The sequence below is a fragment of the Phascolarctos cinereus genome, unplaced genomic scaffold, assembly GCF_003287225.1.
Source record: "Phascolarctos cinereus isolate Bilbo 61053 unplaced genomic scaffold, phaCin_HiC Scaffold_2;HRSCAF=192, whole genome shotgun sequence".
Lineage (NCBI taxonomy): Eukaryota > Metazoa > Chordata > Mammalia > Diprotodontia > Phascolarctidae > Phascolarctos > Phascolarctos cinereus.
In genome coordinates, this window is record NW_027555625.1 from 43,250,125 (window position 1) to 43,269,815 (window position 19,691).

General features: G+C 44.0%; 1 protein-coding gene across 1 annotated transcript in view; it reads right to left on the reverse strand.

The window, feature by feature from the left end:
- IL34 (interleukin 34) overlaps positions 1-19,691 on the reverse strand; it is a 57,077-nt gene that overhangs the window by 3,194 nt on the left and 34,192 nt on the right. Inside the window, 5 exon segments of the mRNA XM_020963674.2 lie at positions 813-974; positions 4,944-5,021; positions 9,522-9,601; positions 9,604-9,642; positions 16,202-16,668. Coding sequence (XP_020819333.2) covers positions 813-974; positions 4,944-5,021; positions 9,522-9,601; positions 9,604-9,642; positions 16,202-16,229 — 387 coding nt within the window. The 5' untranslated portion in view covers positions 16,230-16,668.

Sequence of the window (19,691 nt, forward strand, 5' to 3'; positions counted from 1 at the left end):
GGCTAGTCAGTTTTTCCCTTACATCCAGCCTAAATTTTCCTTCGCAACCTCCACCCACTGTCCTCTGGGGCCAAGAAGAGCAAATCTGATGCCCTTTCCATGTGGCAGCCCTTCAAAGGGCTTATCTTGGAGAGAGCCACCGTCCTCTTCTCCAGGAAAAACATCCCCAGTCCCTTCAATCAGTCTTAATATAGCATGAACCTTCCTCTAGCATGGCCTTCACCATCTTCGTAGCCCTCCTCTGGACACTCTCCAGCTTAACAGTGTCCTTCCTAAAAATAAACTCAATACTTCAGATGTCTGGCACACATTTTACATATGAGGAAACTGAGGCTTGGGGAATTAGGTGAGGGATACAAGAGGGGCATGAGATTTAGTCTCTGCTCTCAAGGGGCTTCAAGACTAGGTGGAGAAACAAGACAGACACGCAACAATCAGAGAGTGAGAGGCAACCTAGACGTGCTCTAAGTGTTGAGGGAAGGAAGAGGTCACCGTGGGCATCTGAAGCAGAGAAAGCCTTCATGGAGGAAGTGGAATATGAGCAGAGCTTTGAAGGATGAGTAGAATATATATTATATATATTATATGTAAAATATATAATAAATATTATATATACACACACATACACACGTCTGCATATGGAGAAGCCTCCAGTGCCCATGCCACACCTGGCTGCTACCTCCCCACTTCCTGGCACACAGCCCCAATTCATTGCTTCCCATACCCTGGGTCAGCTGGGGTCAATGCTGACCCCTTCTCTTCAACCATTTGGCAAAAGGGAGAGGAAGAGAGCCTAGTAGGGAGTAATTTACCATTGCAATGTCCCGGACATAGATCAGAAGTTCATATATTTCCTTGATATAATTCCAGGATGGGTGCGCTTCCAATAGGACATTCTGGATGATCTCCATAGTGTTACAGTTCAGTGAGGCCCACAGATATCGAAGATTTGACTGACTCACCTCTGCCTGTTGCTGCAAATGAACCAAGGGAAACACAGTAAAAAGCCTGAAAACTCAGGAGTATTAGGGAAGCATGAGTTATTACTGTCATCACCATTATCACAAATAAACTTGGCTTAGATCATGCCCCTCCAATCAGTCAACAAGCTTTTATTAACCACTTACTATGTCAGGCTCCCCTTCCAGCCAATGGAGAGAAAGAATGGGGAGAGGGAAGATAGGGAGGAAAGCAAAAGAAATCAAGAAACCCAGGCACCATATTACCGCAGTTTGTTCTGCATGGTTTTAATGTCTAGCTGGTCTGGATGTTTTATTTGATGTGACTAATAAATTATATGACTGTTATTTGTAGGCTGGAGTGGGTGGGGGAAAGGTAGAGGGTTTTCCATTTAGGGCAATTTCTGAGTATATGCCAGAGCGTACCCATTGGACTGCCACTGAACCCAGGAAGAATGTTCACAAGAAGACCAGCCTTTGGGAGGTAGTGTGATTATTATTCCTTTTCAGCACTGCATCTAGCTGAGCACTAGTCCTGCATCCACACCAAACTCTGCTTCACTAAAACCGATGAGCCCCACCCTGAACCCTCTCAGATCCATGTACAGGGAGCAGATCACAAGATTCCCAGTATCACTAGCATACCTTTCCACTCAGATAGGACTTTTTCCTGGCCATTTTCTGGGACTTCCACAAACTCATCCTCCCAAAGCAGGGAGGCATGAGTAAAAGGCACATGTGCCTGGACATGAAAGTTGTTAATTAAATATTTATTGAACTGAATTAGAAAGAAACCAAAAGAAATCCCAACGTACATAAAGCTGACATTGTCCTAAAGGATGTGTCCAATGCTAAGAGGTGTTTAATATCTCCACCATCATTCTCTTCTTTGTATGGCTTCCATAGATTAATGTTAAGTTTCCACAATTTCTGTTTTAATACAGAAAGGCACACTTTTATTTTACAAGGCACAAAGTTCACCTTCCCTCCATTTCAAGGGTCCAGTCTAACTGTAAGAAATTCACACTTGAGTAAAGCGTAATACCTCTGACCCATGAGAATATCCCATTCCCTTATAAAGTGAGGAGGGCCTGATAAACTCACTTTCCAAAGGAGTCCTAGGGGCCACCTTCAAGGGGTGGAATTGCTGAGAGAGCTCCTATTGCAGAACAATGGTCAAGAGGCAATGATTGGGCTACAGGAACTTACATGGAGATACTGAGACTGCAGCAAGGCATATAACAGAATCTCTCCTGATATCTGAGGTTGGCTTATAGTTTGATGAAATCAGAACTGGATGCATCACTAGATGCACAGAGCAGTGATTAATGGGTCAGTGTCAAACGAGAAGGTGGTCTTTAGTGGAGGGTTCCATTAATCCGTTCTTGTCCCTGTGCTGTTCAATATGATGGTAAGTAACTTGGTTGAAGAAAAGGATATCACACAAACCTGGGAAGTATAGCTAACAATGGATGATAAAGTCAGAATTCAAAAAGATCTTGACAAAGAAACAGAAGAAATGTAATGGGGATAAATATAAAGTCTATCTACTGGGTTCAAAATTCAATTGCACAGGTACAGGATAGGAGTTGTGATAAGAAAAATTTTGGCTTGTCCTGCTTCCATTTACTTAAGATTCATAGATCACATAACCAGCTAGACCCTGCAGAATCAAGCTGAGACATTGAATTATAGCTCCAGTGTCAATGGTTAGTTTGCAAATTCCAGCTATGATACCAGTGTTTACTGACTAGTTTATTATTTTACCTGATACAGTTCTTCTCCATCTGCCATTTGCTCTTGAATGTACAAATTACTACCTTCCACTTGACTTCTATAAAATTCCAACGTGCCTATCCCCAGCAACTGAGACTAAGATTACAAAACTGCTGCTCAGGGCTCACTGACTTTTGTATGCAGGAAGTATATGCTCTGATAACATAATAAATTGGTTTTTCGTGCATCTGCCTGTTGATGGCATGATTGGCAGCAGTATGTGACTGGCAGTTATCAATCCTTGGACAACTCTTGTATCAAGGTGCCCTAGCTAGAAGAGGTAGAGAGATTCAGGCAACCAATAAAGCTACTTCCATCTTAGGCTACAGGAAGTCTTCAGTATAAGAGATGATAACATTTCCACTGACTCTGGCCCTGGGCAGAACATGTCCAGAGGGCCTTATTCAGTTTGGGGCACCAAGGTTTTTAGGAAGGACACTGACAAACTGCAGCTCATCCAGAAGAAGGCAAGCAGCATGGTGAAGGGACTTCACTTGAAGGAACTGGAGGCAGGGAGGATGGGAAGAGATACTTAATAGTTGTCTTCAAGTATCTGAAAGGCTATGGGGTAAGACAATGATCAGAGAAGCTGGTTTGTGCACCCAAAGGGCAGCTCTAGCAACAATGGGCAGACCCATGGAAATAGAATTGGATTTAAACTGGACTTCAGGAAAATGCTCCTAATGAATACAGCTGTGCATAAGGGGAATGGGCTGCCACTGGTAAGCTGCTGGGTCCCTGTCCTTGGAGATCCAAAGCAGGGAGGTTAGGTGACCCCTTATCAGAGATGCAGCAAAGGGGATTCCAGTTCACTTAGGGATGGACTAGGTAATCTGTGAGACCCTAGGACGCTGAAGTCTTGTAATCCTATGACCTCCTCCAGCCAAGCAGCTATCCCTAGGGGCCACTCTGACCAAAGAAAAGGATCATGGCAAAGTGCTGGATTTGAATCCCATCTCAGATACCAGCTGTGTACTTAACTGCACTTCGGCACTTAACATTTCAGAGCTCCGCTCTTCTCTTCTGTAAAATGGAAATAATATTCTTTATGACATTTCAGGCCTAGATAACTGCAATAGCCCACTGGTTGGTCTTCCTGCCTCAAGTCTCTCCCTACTCCAATCCATTCTCCTCTCAGCTGCCAAAGTGGTCTTCCTTAAATGCACATCTCACCACGTCACCCCCCCTAACTCAATAAGCTTCAGTGGCTCCCTATCATCTGCAGCATCAAATATAAAATCCTCTGGCATTCAAAGCCCTTCCTGCTTCCCTCCAGTCTTCTAATACTTTACTCCCAGTCCCCTCCGACCCTAATCTAGTCTGTAATCCAGTAACATGGCTCTCCTTGCTGTTCCGCACACAAGACACTCTTATCTCCCAACTCAGTGCATTTTCTCTGGCTATCCTTCAAGCCTGGAATGCTCTTCCCTTCTCATCTCCATATCCTGGCTTCCTTTAAGTCTCGGATAAAAATCCTCCCTTCTGCAAGAAGCCTTTCCTGACCCCCCATAATGCTAGTGTCTTCCCTCAGTGATTCTGTCCAATTTAGCCTGTCTAGATCTCATCTGTGCATAGTTGTTTGCATGCTGTCTCCCCCTTGGATTGTGGGCCCCTCAAGATTTTCTTTGTATGCCCAGCACCTAGCAGAATGCCAGACACATAGTAAGTGCTTAAGAAATGTTTGTTAACTTGACTCCCAGAGTTGTTTTGAAGACAACTAATTGGAAAGCTCTAGATAAATGTAGGCTACTTTTAATAGAAGGAGATCCTTGGACTGCTTCCCGGGGGATCAGGTCTGAGGGGAAAAATGACACACTGCTGAACTTCCCTGATGTTTTCCTTAGCCTGCCTCAAAGACAAACACCAGTATCTCAACAGAATGTGGATTAAAACAGCCAGTCATGGGGGAAGGGGGATACAGCTAACAAACCTTTATTAAGCATCTGTTACATACAAGGAATTATGCTCAGCGTTGAGGATGCAAAGATGACCTAAATGGCATTGTCTCTGCCCTTGAGGAATTTACAATCTTGCCCTGATTAGTTGGGGGATACAAGGCTTTGGATGCCCTGCCTCTCCATCACTGGCATCTGGTTGTGGGATCGGAGGATGATACTCCAGAGAAAACTAAGGTGATGAGAGCCAAGTGACATGGAGCCCTGCATTCCCTGAAATGTGAATGGGCTCATGGGAAAGGGAGCTTCTTACCAGCCTGGTGATGTTGGCCAATCTGAGCACTCCCTCATAGGGCACGCTGATCCTGTAGTCAATGGGGAAATAGTGTTTCTGCAGACACAAGGAGGAAACACAAGGTGAGAGGCATTCGCGCACCTACTATGTGCTTGGGCGCTATGCTAAGGATTAGGAATTTTTTTTTTAAATACAGGACCAGTGATTTCGTTGATGTAAGTAAGGAATTTTAACTTTCACAGACATAAAATAGCAATTTCTCTGCAACTCATATAATCTTTGAAAAATTCAATTAATTTTTTCCAGTTAACTATTTTGTCTCTTCTACCCCTGTCCCACTGAAATAAAGAAAAAAGGAAAACCAAAATCCTATGTATAGTCAAGCTAAACAGATTCATTAGCCATGCCCCACGGTGTATGACCCCTTCTACACCCTGACTCCAGCATCCGTCTAGAGGTGCATGGCGCATTTCATACTGGACCTCTGGAGATACGTGACCCTTGGCACCTATCAGAATTCCTATGTCTTTCAAAGTTGTTTCTCTGCTACTGCTGCTTTGTATAAAAGCTCATATGGTTTTAGATACTCCAGGGCCAGACTAGGTCACACAATCAGTATGTGTCAGAGGCAGGAATGGCTAAATAAATACAAAATATATATAAAATGCAGAGAAAGTAATTTTGTGGGAGAAGGGAGGAGAAAAGGGCACTTTTAAGGACCTAAGCACATTCCTATAGACTGTGGCCAGAAATATATCATATGTAAATATATTAAACAGATACTATGTGCAGGCATTGTGTTAGGGGCCATGGATAAAAAAATGAAAATTCTTACTCCCAAGAAGCTGACAAAAGACAACAGTTTTGCTGAGTTTTGAAGGGGATTCTTTGAGGTAGAAATGAGAGAGAGAGAGAGCTGTCCAGGTCTGGGCAACAGCCTGGACCAAGGCCCAGAGATCACGGATAGAGGGTCACAAGTGAGGAACAGCAAGAAGACAAGTCTGGCTGAATCTCAGACAGCACAACAGGAACCCCAGAAAGGGTCAGCTCGGGCCAGGCGGGGAAGGGCCTTAAATGTCCAACCAAGAACGACCAGTTAAACCTGTGCTTTCAGAAAACCACTTTGTCAAGTCTGTGGTAGACAGATTAAAGAGAGGAGAGACGTGAGGCTAGAGGACCAATGTAGAGGCTGCACAATAGTCCAGGTGAGAGGCAATGGGGGCCTCAACTAAGATGGTCGCCATGAAAGTCAAGAAAAGGGGATGAGTTCGAGAGATGTTGTGCCGGAAATGACAAGACTGCCAACTGCTAAGTTGGGTAGATAAGTGGATACGGGAGAGTGAGGAGTCTGGAAAGTCTCCAAAGTTGTAAAACTGAGTACCTAGAAGGATGCCCAGGTACCCTCAAAAAAAAAAGGGAAGTTCAGAAGAGGATTGCATTTGAAGGGAAAGATAATGGGTCCTGCCTTGGCCACACTGCATCTGAAATGCCTATGGGACATCCAGTTTGAAATGTCCAATAGTCTGTTGGAGATCAAGGACTGGAGATCGGGAGAGACTAGGACTGGATATAGAGACCTGGGCGTCACCGTCATAGAGATCATAATGGGAGCTGATGAGTTCACCCAGTGAAACAGTAGAGAGTGAGAAGAGAGAGGCCAAGGCAGGGCCTTGGAGTATATCCAGAATCAGGTTCTATGAAATGGATGAAGATGTAGCAAAAGAGATGGGGAGAGAGGAAAGGAGGGAGGAGGGAGGGAAGAAGCAAGGAAGGAAGGATAGATGAATGGATACATGGATTTACTAAGCCCCTACTATGTGTCAGGTACTGGGCTAAGCACTTTGAATTTCATTATCTCATTTGATAGGTAGAGAATCAAAAGGGAGCAAGGTCACAACAACCCAGAAAAGAAAGAATATCCAGGAAAAGGTAGCTGATGCTTCAGAGAGGTCAAGAAGGATAAGGATTGAGAAAAGGCCATAAGAGTTAGCAATTAAAAAAACCACTGGTAACCTTGGAGAGAGCTGGTTCAGCTGAGGTTAGAAGCCAGATTGCAAAAGGCTGAGAAGCAAGAAGACAAGAAGTGAAGGGTATGAGAAAAGCCAGCTTTATTTCTAGGAATCTGACTGAAGAAAGGAGGCGTGATATAAAACAATATCTTGAGGGCAGAGTTGAGTCTAATGAGGGCTTGGGGTTTTGTTTTGGGGAAATGTTTGTAGGCAGCAGGGAAGGAGCCGGTAGATAACTCAAGATCTGTTCTCGAGTAGAGACTCAACATTAAAGAGAGGAGGAATAATTGTGAGGGTAATTTGCCAAAACATGGGAGGAGATGGGACTACTGAATACATGTAGAAGGGTTGGTCTTGGTGAGGAGAAAGGCTATCTCTCTGTCAGACGCTGGAATAAAGGTGGAAAGGATTCAAGACAATATCAAGCAGTTGTGAAATCTAGAGAAGGGGCAAGAGGAAGTTTGTGGCTAATGGCCTGTTTTCTCAGTAAAGTATCGAGTCTTTAGCTTAAAGAATGGCTTGAGAAGAGAAGTCTTGGGAGAGCTATTGGGAGGAGTGAGCTAGAGAGTGAAGAAGGCAGGAGTAAGTGTTGGTTGCCTCGCTCCAGTGAGAGCCTAGATGGCATCAGATAACATACACTGTTGGTGGACCTGGTCAGTCCTGCTGTGCGACTCCCTTCAGCATCGTGTGAACAGGAGCAGAGGAGGCAGATGGTGGGAGACATCCACAGGTAGGTTTGTGGATATATGAAAAATACTGAACAAAAAAGCAAGGAGATTTGAGAGTAGAGGACAGTGGAGATTTGACCTGATCAACAAAGGTTCAAGATTGAAAAGAGAGGAGAGTGAAGCCATGGCAAGGGTGATAGGCTGGTAAAGCCCAGAAAGATGGAAAGGTTAGAGGCAATGGTGAGGATCAATAATATCCTCATAAGAGGAGTGAGACATAGGGAGAGAGGGAGTGATGGGGGGATTGGGAGCAGATAAAGAAATTTCAGAGTTCTTGAAGTGGAGGATGGCGAGATGAAAGGTGTGGCCAAAGGAGAGAGAACGACCTGGCCCAATACATAACAGCCAGCAGGAGCTGGACTGGGTGATAAAATGTGGACAGAGTGAGGAGAGGCTGCAGCAGCATGGGGAGAGAGTGGAAGCAGCAATGGAGAGCAAGGAGTAGTCTAACTTCTGCACAAGGACCAGGGTGTTGGCAAGGCAAGAGACAAACTGGTACTGGAAAGGATGTCCAGGCCTGTGGCATAACTAGGGTAGGGGAAGAGGCAGAGGAGATGCTCGGGCTCTAAGAGTAGCAGAAGAAACTCAAAAGCAAGAGAAGACTGTTAGATATTTGCACCCTACCATGGTACAGTGGACAGAGAGCTAGCCTCAGGGCCAGGAAGACCCCCTCTGACATGTTCAAAATTATGACCCTGGGAAAGTCACCTCAATGTTCAAGGCAGCTCTCTCAGACCTGAAGTCACAGAGAAGATGCCAACCTGCATCAGCAGTAGACAATTTTCTCACCCTACACCAAGGCATTCACAGATCCAGTCCTTATCCTTATCCATACATCTCATGAGTGACAGTGAGGAGTTACATGTGTATCCCATGAGAGGCAACATGCTATATTGGATGGAAGGCTGACTTGGGAGTCAGGAGAACTCCCAAGTTCGAGTCTTCTCTCTGATACATAATAACTGGGTGAGCCTGGGCAAGTCACAACCTCCCCATCCCCCAAGCAGCTCTAAGTCACCCACAAATCTGCGTATAACTCTCTAAAGATGACTGAACAGGCCAGTTTCTGGGATCTTCAGCATTCTGGCTGAGACCCAGAGAAGCAGCAAAAATTTTTTCAGAGGCTTCCTGGAGTCAATTTTTTTTTTTTGGAATTCATTTTTGAACAACAAAGTGAATACCTAAAGGAAGTGGGATAATCATATAGCCTAGCAACAGAACAGCCCACCAACACCTCCATTAAGGACTCTTAGCAAGAATAATACCAAGTATGAAAACATCACCAGGTGTGAAAACACCACCAGGGAAACAGCTGCTGCAGTAGCTATAAAAGTATAGGTCTTCCAGTTTTAGCTTTTGTTTTCTTGGAATGGTTGTTATTACATGGTTAATCTATCTTTGTTTCACTGCCTGAGAAGCTGGGGGGAGGAGAGCTCCAGGGTGGCAAGGGGGACAGGGAAGGAGATGGGAGAGTTTCTGGCCTCTGGTTGTTGGTTGGCACAGTAAATTCCAAGAGTGGCTCTTCCTTACTGTCTCCATCGGGGCCATCCCCAGTTGTCCTGATCTATATCTTGGCCCCATGGAACCCTCTGCACAGCCCTCCCTCACTTAAAACCAATTCACTTGTAAGTCATAGCATCACCTTTCTGATGTCACGGTCCTCTTCAAGCACAAAGGACAAACAATGACAACTGTCTCCATCTTGGAATAGCTAAAAGGAAGACCCAGGGATGAACAGCTCAGGGTGATGGGTGCGGGAGGAAAGACTGGAAATCACAGCCTGTGACTCCAGTCAAGTCAAGGCCCTTGGTGCCTGGGGAGCTACCCACAAAGAAGACAGGTTGGACCCACGGACTCACCATGTACCGGACCCGATTCTTATATTGCAACTTGTCTCGGAGGCTCCCTGTAATGGCACACTCTTTGGTCTGGGCCTCCAGCCCTCACTCCCCACGAAAGTGCCAAGGCAAAACCAGAAACCTGCAGATCACAAAGACAAGGGCACTCAGGGGGAGGTTAGTCCCTTCAAATGTCTGCTCTGCTTCCAGCCCCTCCTGGCAGTGAAGAAAGCCTTGGGGAGGGTCTCTGGAATCTAGTCTCCACCAGAATACCAGAGAGTAATAATAATAACAATAATGATGATGGTGATAATTTACATTTAGCCACTCTACCTACATTGGGGCCAGCTGGGTGGCACAGTGGATAGATCACTGGGCCCTGGAGTCAGGAAGACCCAAGTTCAAATCAGCCTCAGACATTTCCTAGCTGTGTGATCCTGGGTAAGTCATTTAACCTCTGTTTGCCTCAGTTTCCTCAATAGGGGAAATAACAGCAATTTCTCCCAGAGTTGTTGTGAGAATCAAATGAGACAATATTTGTAAAGCACTTAGCACAGAGCCTGGTACAAAGTAGGTGCTTTATAAACATTTCTTCCCTTCTTCTTGCATGAGCTTCCACCAGTCCTACGAGGTAGACACTACAAGTCCTATTATCTTACTTTAGAGGGGAAGAAACAGACTTGGGGGAATTAAGAGACTTGATTTGTGATCATACAGCCGGCAAGCGTCAGAAGTAGGATCTGAACCCCAGTCTTAAGACGCCACAGCCAGCACTTTCTCCACTATAGCTGAAGTGCTGCGGGGACACACACTCATCAAGGTGGCCATCAGCTGCTTCTGGACCACAGGTCTGTCTGTCTCTCTAGAGATGGCTTTGCCTAGTTTCTGGCCACCGAGGCAAATCACACCAGGCACAAATGTGTAGACATGAATTGGTTCACCCTAGAGTCTACACTGCCTTCCTCCCCCAGCCACTCTTAACTTCTGGGCTCATGGGGTAGAAACTCAGTTTTAAGGAGGATCTCTATTGTTCTCATCAGCACAATGGCACCTCTTCTCTACCCCAGACCCCTTCCTAGGACCAGACTCTTAGTAACTTTGCCTCCAGCCTGGACATAATCACTTTCCAAGCATGGGCAGGATGGGAGTCAGCAGAAGGAAGTCAAATTCCAGCCTTACCAATGACCTGTTGGCTTACTCATGGCCATTCCTTCTTTGTTCTGTGGCTCACCTTCCGTCTAAGAAAACCTGTGAGAAGAATCTCTGAACCCTGAGATTTCACAAGGCTGGCACCCTGATACTCTGAGGGCCCTCTTGGCAGGGCTGGTCCTCAGCAAAAATGGAGGAAAGTCTGTCTTTGTGTCTACAGGAATCCTCTTTACACCCATCCCTGTTCTTCCCTGTCCCCAGAGGCCTAACTGGCAAACTTCCCACTAAGGTGTTAGCAAATAACGTCTTCTTAGCAATAAATGTGTTTTAACTGGGGGGGGGGGGGAGAGGCAGCAGGTGTGGTTAGAAAGCCCAAAAAAAAATGAATCTAATGGTAGAATTTTTGGCACCAGAACAGGCCAGTGTGGGATGGAGGAAGGTGCCGCATCCAGTGCTTTTCAAATCATCACTCAAATAACCCACCCCACATAGGGCAGCTAGGTGGTGCCATAGTCACAGAGCACTGGGCTTGACATCAGGAAGACTCGTCTTCCCGAGTTCAAATCTGTCCTCAGACACTTATTAGCTGTGTGACCCTGGGCAAGTCACTTAACTCTGTTTGCCTCCGTTTCCTCATCTATAAAATGAGCTGGAGAAGGAAATGGCAAACCACTCCCACATCTTTGCCAAGAAAACACCAAATGGGGTCACAAAGAGTGGAACATAACTGAACAACAACCATTCCCAAACATCTATCGGTAGGTTGGTCCCTTCCTTTCATCACTGTGTGTCATATCTAGGACCTCCTTTCTATTTCTATACCCAGATCTCCGTCCCAGCTTCACCCCCCAAATTTGACAGTACTTACCAATATTTTCTCCCTTCCTCTGCCCCCAGAGCCTACTCTTTGCCACCTCTACTCTCCTGAGTTCTGGATGTCTTCCCGTTGACAGCAGTCTCTCTCCCAAGTTACAGGGTTTGGAGGCCCTTCTCTTCCCCTCTGAGTCACCCAGACTGAGATCTATAGCACTAGCCCTCACTACCACTCCCCCCAAACTCTCTGCATTTATTATGTCTTTACTTGGCAGATATTTTGAATTTATTTATCTGTGTATATACTGTTTCCCCCCCCAACAGAATGTAAGCTCTCTGAGGGGCAGGACCTGTTTCATTTTTGTCTTTGTATTCCCAGCATCTAACACAGTACCTGGCATATAGCAAGTATAGAATCAATGTTTGTTAAATGAATGTATAAAAATGAATACCCTGGGGGACACTTAGAAAGCCAGATCCTATAAGCTATCAGAACTAGCCCTTTTAAAGTTCCACACCAATATTGCTATACGACTTCTCCAATCTGCTAATGAATAATAACACTAGTTAGCAGTTATACAGCATTTTAAAGTTTACAAAGTGCTTTACATCTATTATGTCATTTGACCCTTGCAATCCTGTGAAATCAGTACTATTATCCCCATTTTAGAGATAAGGAAAGTGAGGCTGACAGATGATAACTTGTGGCTAACAAGTGATAACTTGCCCAGAGTCATGTAGCTGGTTAATGTCTAAAGGAGGATTTGAACTCAGGTCTTCCTGACTTCACGTCCAACACTTTACTCCATCACACCAGGTAGGGGCTTTTAAGAAACCACTGCAAATGGCTCTGGTTGGGTTTTTTGGCAGGGATTTTTTTTTTCTCCAAAGGGTAGTCTGTCAAACCCTGAAAACTTCTTAAGTTTTACCACTGGGGGTCATTATGAGTCCAAGAAAGGCTTCCTGCATTAAGGGAGAGAGATGTGATTTTGCAAGCTTTTCTGAAGCCAGCTGAAAGGAAGCACCGATGTGGCTCCCTCAGCCCAACCCCACTGTTAAGGGATGAATATGATCTGCTTTTTCCCATTCATTTTCCTGGACAGTCAGTCAACAAGCATTTATTGAACACCTACTGCGTGCCAGGCACTGTGCTGAGCACAGGGGATTCAAAGAAAGGGGAAACAAAGTTCCTGCCCTCAAGGAGCTCACAGTCTAATGCAGAGACATACGGGATAATTTGGAAATAATCAGTAGAAAGAAGGCACTAAGTTTAGGGAGAACCAGGAAAGGCTTCTTGTAGAAGGGGGAATTTTAGTTGGACTTGAAGAAAACCAGGGAGGCCAACAGCTGGAGATGAAGAGGGAGAGAAATCCAGGTAGAGAAGGGGATAGCCATTAAAAATACTACAAGTCAGGAAAAGGAGTGTCAGGTTTAAGGAAGAGCAAAGAGGCCAGTGTCCCTGGATTACCAGTAAGTGAAAGGAAGACTGGAAATGTAGGAAGGGGACAAAATACAAAGGGACATATGATGATGTCAGAGTCATCAGAGGAGGCTTCTGGAAAAAGTCTCTATGTGAGCCAGGCCTTGGAGAACAGGTATGATTTGGCTAAGCAATGAGGAGGCACAGCCTTGGATCTGGAATCAGGAGACCCAGAGGTCTAGTCTTATCTCTGCCACTAACTCATTAGCAAGATATTTCACTTCTCTGGGCCTCAGTTTCCTCCTATGTAATAATAACTGCTGACATTTATATGGCCTTTTCACAATAAGCCTGTATATTGAGTAGTACAGTAATCTCCATTTTGCAAATGGGCAAACGGGGTCAGAGAAGTTAAATGACATGCCTACATCACACAGTTAGTAAGTGTTAGATAAGATTCGAACCCGTATCTTCATGCCTCCAAGGCCAGGGCACTATCCACCATGCAGCACTACCTAATCTAACTTAAGAAGGCCCAAATAGAGATGATCTCTAAGTTGCCTCCTACTTCTAATGGTCTTGTGATTCTACTCAAGCCCACACAGGTTCGCCCCTTCTCTGAACTCCTATGTCTATATCATGGGACCTTTCCATCTGACTTGCAGCTGAAACTTTCTCTGTGTTGTCTTCCCCAGGGATCATCTGTCCTGCTTTTCTATTTGCATCTCCAGTGCCTGAAAAAGCACTTAATAAAATGCTTTATTCATTCATATCGCACAGTCCAGACTTAGACTATAGGGCCTGATTGATGATTCACTGATAAAAATTTTAGATGTGATTTGTGATTTCTCCATATCACAAGTCCTAGGCAGGCAGGTCTCCATGTATTCCTTCATCTGTGCCTTCTACCATGCTTCAATATCCTTCCTGCTTTTCCCTCTACCCATATTCTCCTTATCCCCTGAGGCACAGATCATTTAATGCTCCCAATTTTAGATGTCAAGTTTTCAGTCTGTCATATTTTCGCTAATCCACCATTTTGTTCTTTACTCTATCAGTTTATTATCTAGAAAAGTGTAATTTTAATGTAATCAAGAACAGAAAAATATCAACTCCCCTTATAACTGGGATAAATGGGATAAATTAATTTTATTTGTTTCCAGAGGTTTTTTTTTTAATGTTTAAATCTCTCATTAGCTGGAATTCAGTAGGATATATGGTGTGGGTCCAAATCACTTTCCTACCAAACAATTTTCTCAAGTTTATTTGTTAAATGATTAATTCTTTTCCCAATTTTTATTTTCTAAAAGTTTGTCAAACACTGATCTTTCAGATTCACCATGCTACCTTTTAAAGTTATTTCAAGAACTTTTGGGGGAAGGTTATGTCCATCAGTCTGAAATATTCAGCAAATGACCGTTTTTTCCCCAAAAAATATAAGGCCAGAAGAGCAACAGCCATGTTTGTGAAATGTCCCCACCCTCCCTCACCCCCAGCACCCTGTGGGGTTCTGGTCACCAGTAAACACTAGGCTCAATAAATTCTTTTGACCAATTGATCCATGACCTACATATGAACATTTCCCACAAACTAGGGCAGCTAGCCCATCACTTTCAGGCCTTCTGATATGTAACGTTGCCTCAAGGCCCCTGAAATGCCAGTAGATCCACTGGACAGGTACAGAAAACACATTTGCTAATTAGAGGTCTTTTCTTATACCATCACTGCCTTAAGAAACCGAAAGGAAAATGAGAAGTCATAGGCAGGATGGCTGCTGCCCTGGACTCTGGCCCCATTATCCAGATAGCCCCAACCCTCAGAAAGCTAGGAAACCACAGCTAATGTCTAAGTCACTGGCCCCCACCACCAGCTCTCTACAGTTCTGACCTCTCAGCTTCCCTACCCTGGGGGGTCCCCCTCTGCTCCACATCTAACCCCAATCTGGCCTCATATTTTGGGGAAAAGGGGTCATTTGCTAAAATATTGAAATATTTAATAATATTTAAAAATAGACTGATGAACATATCTTGCCCAAGGCATCCAGATTTACAAAATGGAAAGGGAGTTGACATTCAGTATTGCTACTCTAGATAGGACGCAAAAGATTTTTTTTTTAGGGGGAAGGGTTCTAGACCCACAATCTCATCAATGATGGGAATCCCTGTTGCAGAAAGCCTCTCCTCTTAGGTAGAGTAGCAACTGATCTGTAACCTATAGTCTGAAAATTTTTCTTTTTGGGGGGGGCCGGGGAGGTGCACCATTGAGAGGTTAAGTGCCATACTTCTGGTCATATACGCTAATATATACCAGGGGCTGCACTGGAACCCAATCACTCCTGACTCCAATACCACCCCAATACTATTTCCACTACCCTATATGGCCGCTCAGGAAAAAGAGATTCTTGCTAAAATCGGATGCAAATCACTTCAGGGCTGAGGTATTAATGCCCAGGCATTCAGAGAGATTTAGCAAATGTTCAGGCGCCGAACAAACGTCGGCTGTTGCTACCGTTATCCCTGTGATTGCTTCTCCTCATCCTGTTTGGTGGAGTTTCCAATAGAAACGGTCCCGGGACAAGCAGCTTTCCTCTTCATTAATCCTCATCACTATTTTGATTCTACTTATTATCACCAAAGCTAAAAATGACCTTCCCACTTAACAGTATATACAGGCATGATTGCTGCACCCTATTTCTGTCCTCCTTCGTGGAGTAAAAGGAAGAATGTGCTGTGTCCTAAATACGTCAGAATGTCTTCATGATCAGCTGTGCCTTCCCCAAAGACTTCATGAAACATTGGAATGCTTTTTAAAAAAAAAAAAGTGTATTTGGGAAGGGTAAGGGCTGGGGCAATGCTTATCATTTTCTTTTCTTTTTTTTTTTTTTAAAAAAAGATAAAAATTTTCGAAAGAGATACCCTCAACCAGTAACCCTCAAGGAGACTAGAAATATGCTCCCTGCCTACCTCATTCCTTTATTTTTCTCTCCATATTTTCTCTCCAAATAGAAGGCAGATGCTGCTTCCTGATCTCACTGAATCCCTTCCAGCCATCCCCAAGCATCATCCCAGGAAATGCCCCACCCCCAGACTTTGGGCCCTCATTGCTACCCCCCCCCCCCCAACAAACATGAGGCTTCTGCCAAGGATGGTTCTCAGGCAGAAAACACACAGGCTGTCCAGGGCAGAGCCAAGGGTTAAGTATCTCAACTTCACATATGTTTAAAAAAAAAAACCCAGAGTGCCACAGTTACCATGGTTACCACTGGCCCCTGGCTTAACCAGAATTTTGACTGGCTACGGGCCCAGACCATCCTACTCACAAAGACTTAGGTATCCACCACGGGGCATGTTGATCAGCTGAGTCCAGGAGGTGAGCGCAGGCAGCCTCTCCCCACAGTGGCCAGAAAGCCAACAAGAAAAGAGCTTTGCTTACATGGCTACAGTCTCCTCATGGGCAGGCACAAAGCCCTGCCGAGTGAGGGGCAGAATCCAGCTAATGATCTGAACCAAGGTCAGGGGGACAGAAGCAGGGGGGTAAAGGGGAATGTCGTGGGCCTGCTGTGAACTTCTTCTACCCTGATCTCCTCATCTGCGTGGGCTGCTGTTGGCCAAAGATGCACATCCTCTCCCTCGTCCTTCCTCAGCAGGAAAGGCTGGCCCTGGCCAGGCAAACTGGTGTTCTGGTCCAGAAGAGAAGACAGGAGCCCTCCAGCCTTCCAGAGTCCAATCAAAATCTGGTGGTGGCTTTAGGTTTCTCCTTTCACAGCTGCTCAGTGTTAAGTCTGTTCTGGGGAAGAGAAAAGAGGAAAGAAACATTACATGAGAACAGTGGGCCTGTCGGGCAACAATATTCACTAAGCACCTGATGCTTTACAGAGCACAGTGCAAAGTGCTCTAGGATGGTGACAAAAAGGGGAAGGAGCATTTGTACGGTGGTAACTACGTGCTGGGCACTGTGCTGGACGCTTTACAAATGTCTCATTCGATCCTTGCAACAGCCCTGCAAAGGTAGATGTTATTATTATCCCCATTTTATAACAATTTAGGGAACTAAAGAAAATGAAGTTCAAGTGACTTGCCCAGGGTCACAGAGCTAATAAGTATTCGAGGCCAAATTTGAACTCGGGTCTTTCTTCTCTAGGGCCAGCAGCCTAGGCAATGTCCCATTGGCCGCCTCTTGGGAGAGAGGTAAAAAGAGAAGAAACCAAGGTGAGATTTGTTTGGGACTTGTTCTGTGAATTTTGGATTCAGTCCAAGGCTGCACTTGAGGAATCAGAGGGCCACGTGTGGCCTTGAGGCCGCAGGGTCCGCACTCCACTCTGACACTTGCTGGCTGTGATGATGCCAGAGCTTGTGACTGCAGGAAAGCAGAGGCCCTTCCTAAGTAAAGACCAGAATATAGACCAGGAAAGCTGTGACCATACTTTTCCCAAGATCACATCACCTAGGAAGCATCAAAAACTTGTAGACTCCCAAGACTAGCTCTGAAAACAGTAACACAAAAAAGCCGAAAGTTATGGGACAGTGCATCCCCATCCTCAATTGTGTAGAGCCCAACTTTAACACAAAGTTCAAAGTCAAGAAATGGGCTGGGAAAATGAGCAAACAACTGAAAAACAGTTTGACCATGAAAGCTAGTACAGTATCAGGGAAGACCAAGACGTAAACTCAGAAGAAGACAATAATGTGAAAACAGCTACAAACAAAGCCTCAAAGAAAAATGTTAATTGGACCTAAGTCCAACAAGAATTCCCCAAAGAATTACAAAAAGAGATGAGTGGTAGAGGAAAAATTGGGAAAAGAAGTGAGACTGATGCAAGAAAATTATGAAAATTATGAAAAGTAATTAACAGCTTGGTAAAAGAAGCACAAAAATTCACTGAAGAAAATACACCTTAAAAAACAGAATTGGCCAAATGGAAAAAGAGGCATAAAATCTCACTGAAAAAGTAATTTCTTAAAAATCCAACTTGGAGACTGGAAGCTCAAGACATCAAGAAACAATAAAACAAAGTCAAAAGTATGAAAAAAATAGAAGAAAGTGTGAATATCTCATTCAAAAAGAACTAACTTGGAAAATAGATCAAGGCGAGATAATTTAAGAATTATTGGACCAACTGAAAGCCATGACCAAAAAAAGAACTAGACATTACATTTCAAGAAATTGTCAAGGAAAACTGCATTAATATCTTAGATCCAGAGGGTAAAGCAGGAATTGAAAGAATCTACCAATTACCTCCTAAAAGAGATTCTAAAATGAAAACTCCCAGCAATATTACAGCCAGATTCCAGAGCTCCCAGGTCAAAGAGAAAATACTACTTCAAGCAGCCAGAAAGAAACACTTCTAATATCACAGAGCCCACTTGGGATTACACAAGATTTAGCAGCTTCTACATTAATGAAGCATAAAGCTTAGAATATGATATTCCAGAAGGCAAAGGATCTAGGATTACAACCAAGAATTAACAACCAAGCAAAACTGAGTATAATTCTTCAGAGGAAATGGATAAATGAAGTAGAAGACTTTCAAGTATCCCTGATGAAAAGACCAGAGAGAACTGAATAGGAAATTTAACATTCACATACAAGACTCAAGAAGCACAGAAAGGTAAACAAGAAGGAGTAATGATAAGAGTCTCAATAAAGTTCATCTGTTTACATTCCTATATGGGAAAGATACTACATGTAACTCGTATGAACTTTAACATTAGGGCAGTTAGAAGGAGTTTACATAGAAGGAGTTGATTTGAGTTGGTTATGTTGGAATGATATCCCAAAAAAAAAAAAATGAAGGGGGGGAGAAAGAGGGATGCACTGGAAGAAGGGGGAAGGGAGAGGTAGAATGGGGAAAATTTTCCCACATTAAAGAGATATACAAGGAAAAGCTTTTATAGTGGAGGGGAAAATGCAGGGGCAATGCTTGAACCTCACAGCACCTCTCATTAGAATTGGTTCAGTGAGGGAATAATATATATATATATACACTCTCAGTTGTCTATAGAAATGTAACTTACCCAAAAGGGAAACAGGACAGGAAGGGGATAACAGAATGGGGGGAAAGAGAGAATGATAAAAAGGAGAATAGATTAAAGGAGGCAGTGGTTAGAAGCAAAATATTTTTGAGGAGGCACAGGATAAAAAGAGAGAGAGAGGAGGCGGAAGAGAAGCAGGAAAAAATTGGATGGAGAAAAATACAGAATTAGTCACCATGACTGTGGATGTGAATGGGATGAGCGCACCCATAAAATGGAAACACATAACAGAATGAATTAGAAAGCAGGATCCAACAGCATGTTGTTTACAAGAGACACACTTGATACAGAAAGACACACACAGAAGTGAGCAGAACCAGGACATTCCACACAGTAACAGCAACACTGTACGATGACCAGCTATGGCAGACGTAACTCTTCACAGCGATATAAGGATCTGAGACAATTCCAAGAGACTCACAATGGAAAATGCTCTCCACATCCAGAGAAAGAGCTGTGGCGTCTGAATGCAGATGGAAGTAGACTATTTTCACTTCTGTTTTTTGTTTTTTCTTTCTTCTGATTTTTCCCTGTTATTCTGACTCCTTTCACAGAACGACTAAGGTGGAAATGTGTTTGTCATGAGTGCACGTGTATAGCCTATATCAGATTGGTTGCTATCTTGGGGGAGGAGAGGAAGGCAGAGAGGGAGGAAGGAAGAAAAGTTTAGAGCTCAAAATCTTATAAAAGAATGAATATGGATAAATATCACTGCATGTAGTTGGAAAAAACACTATTTTAAAAATATAAAACAAAATATTGGGGAGTGCACCTAAC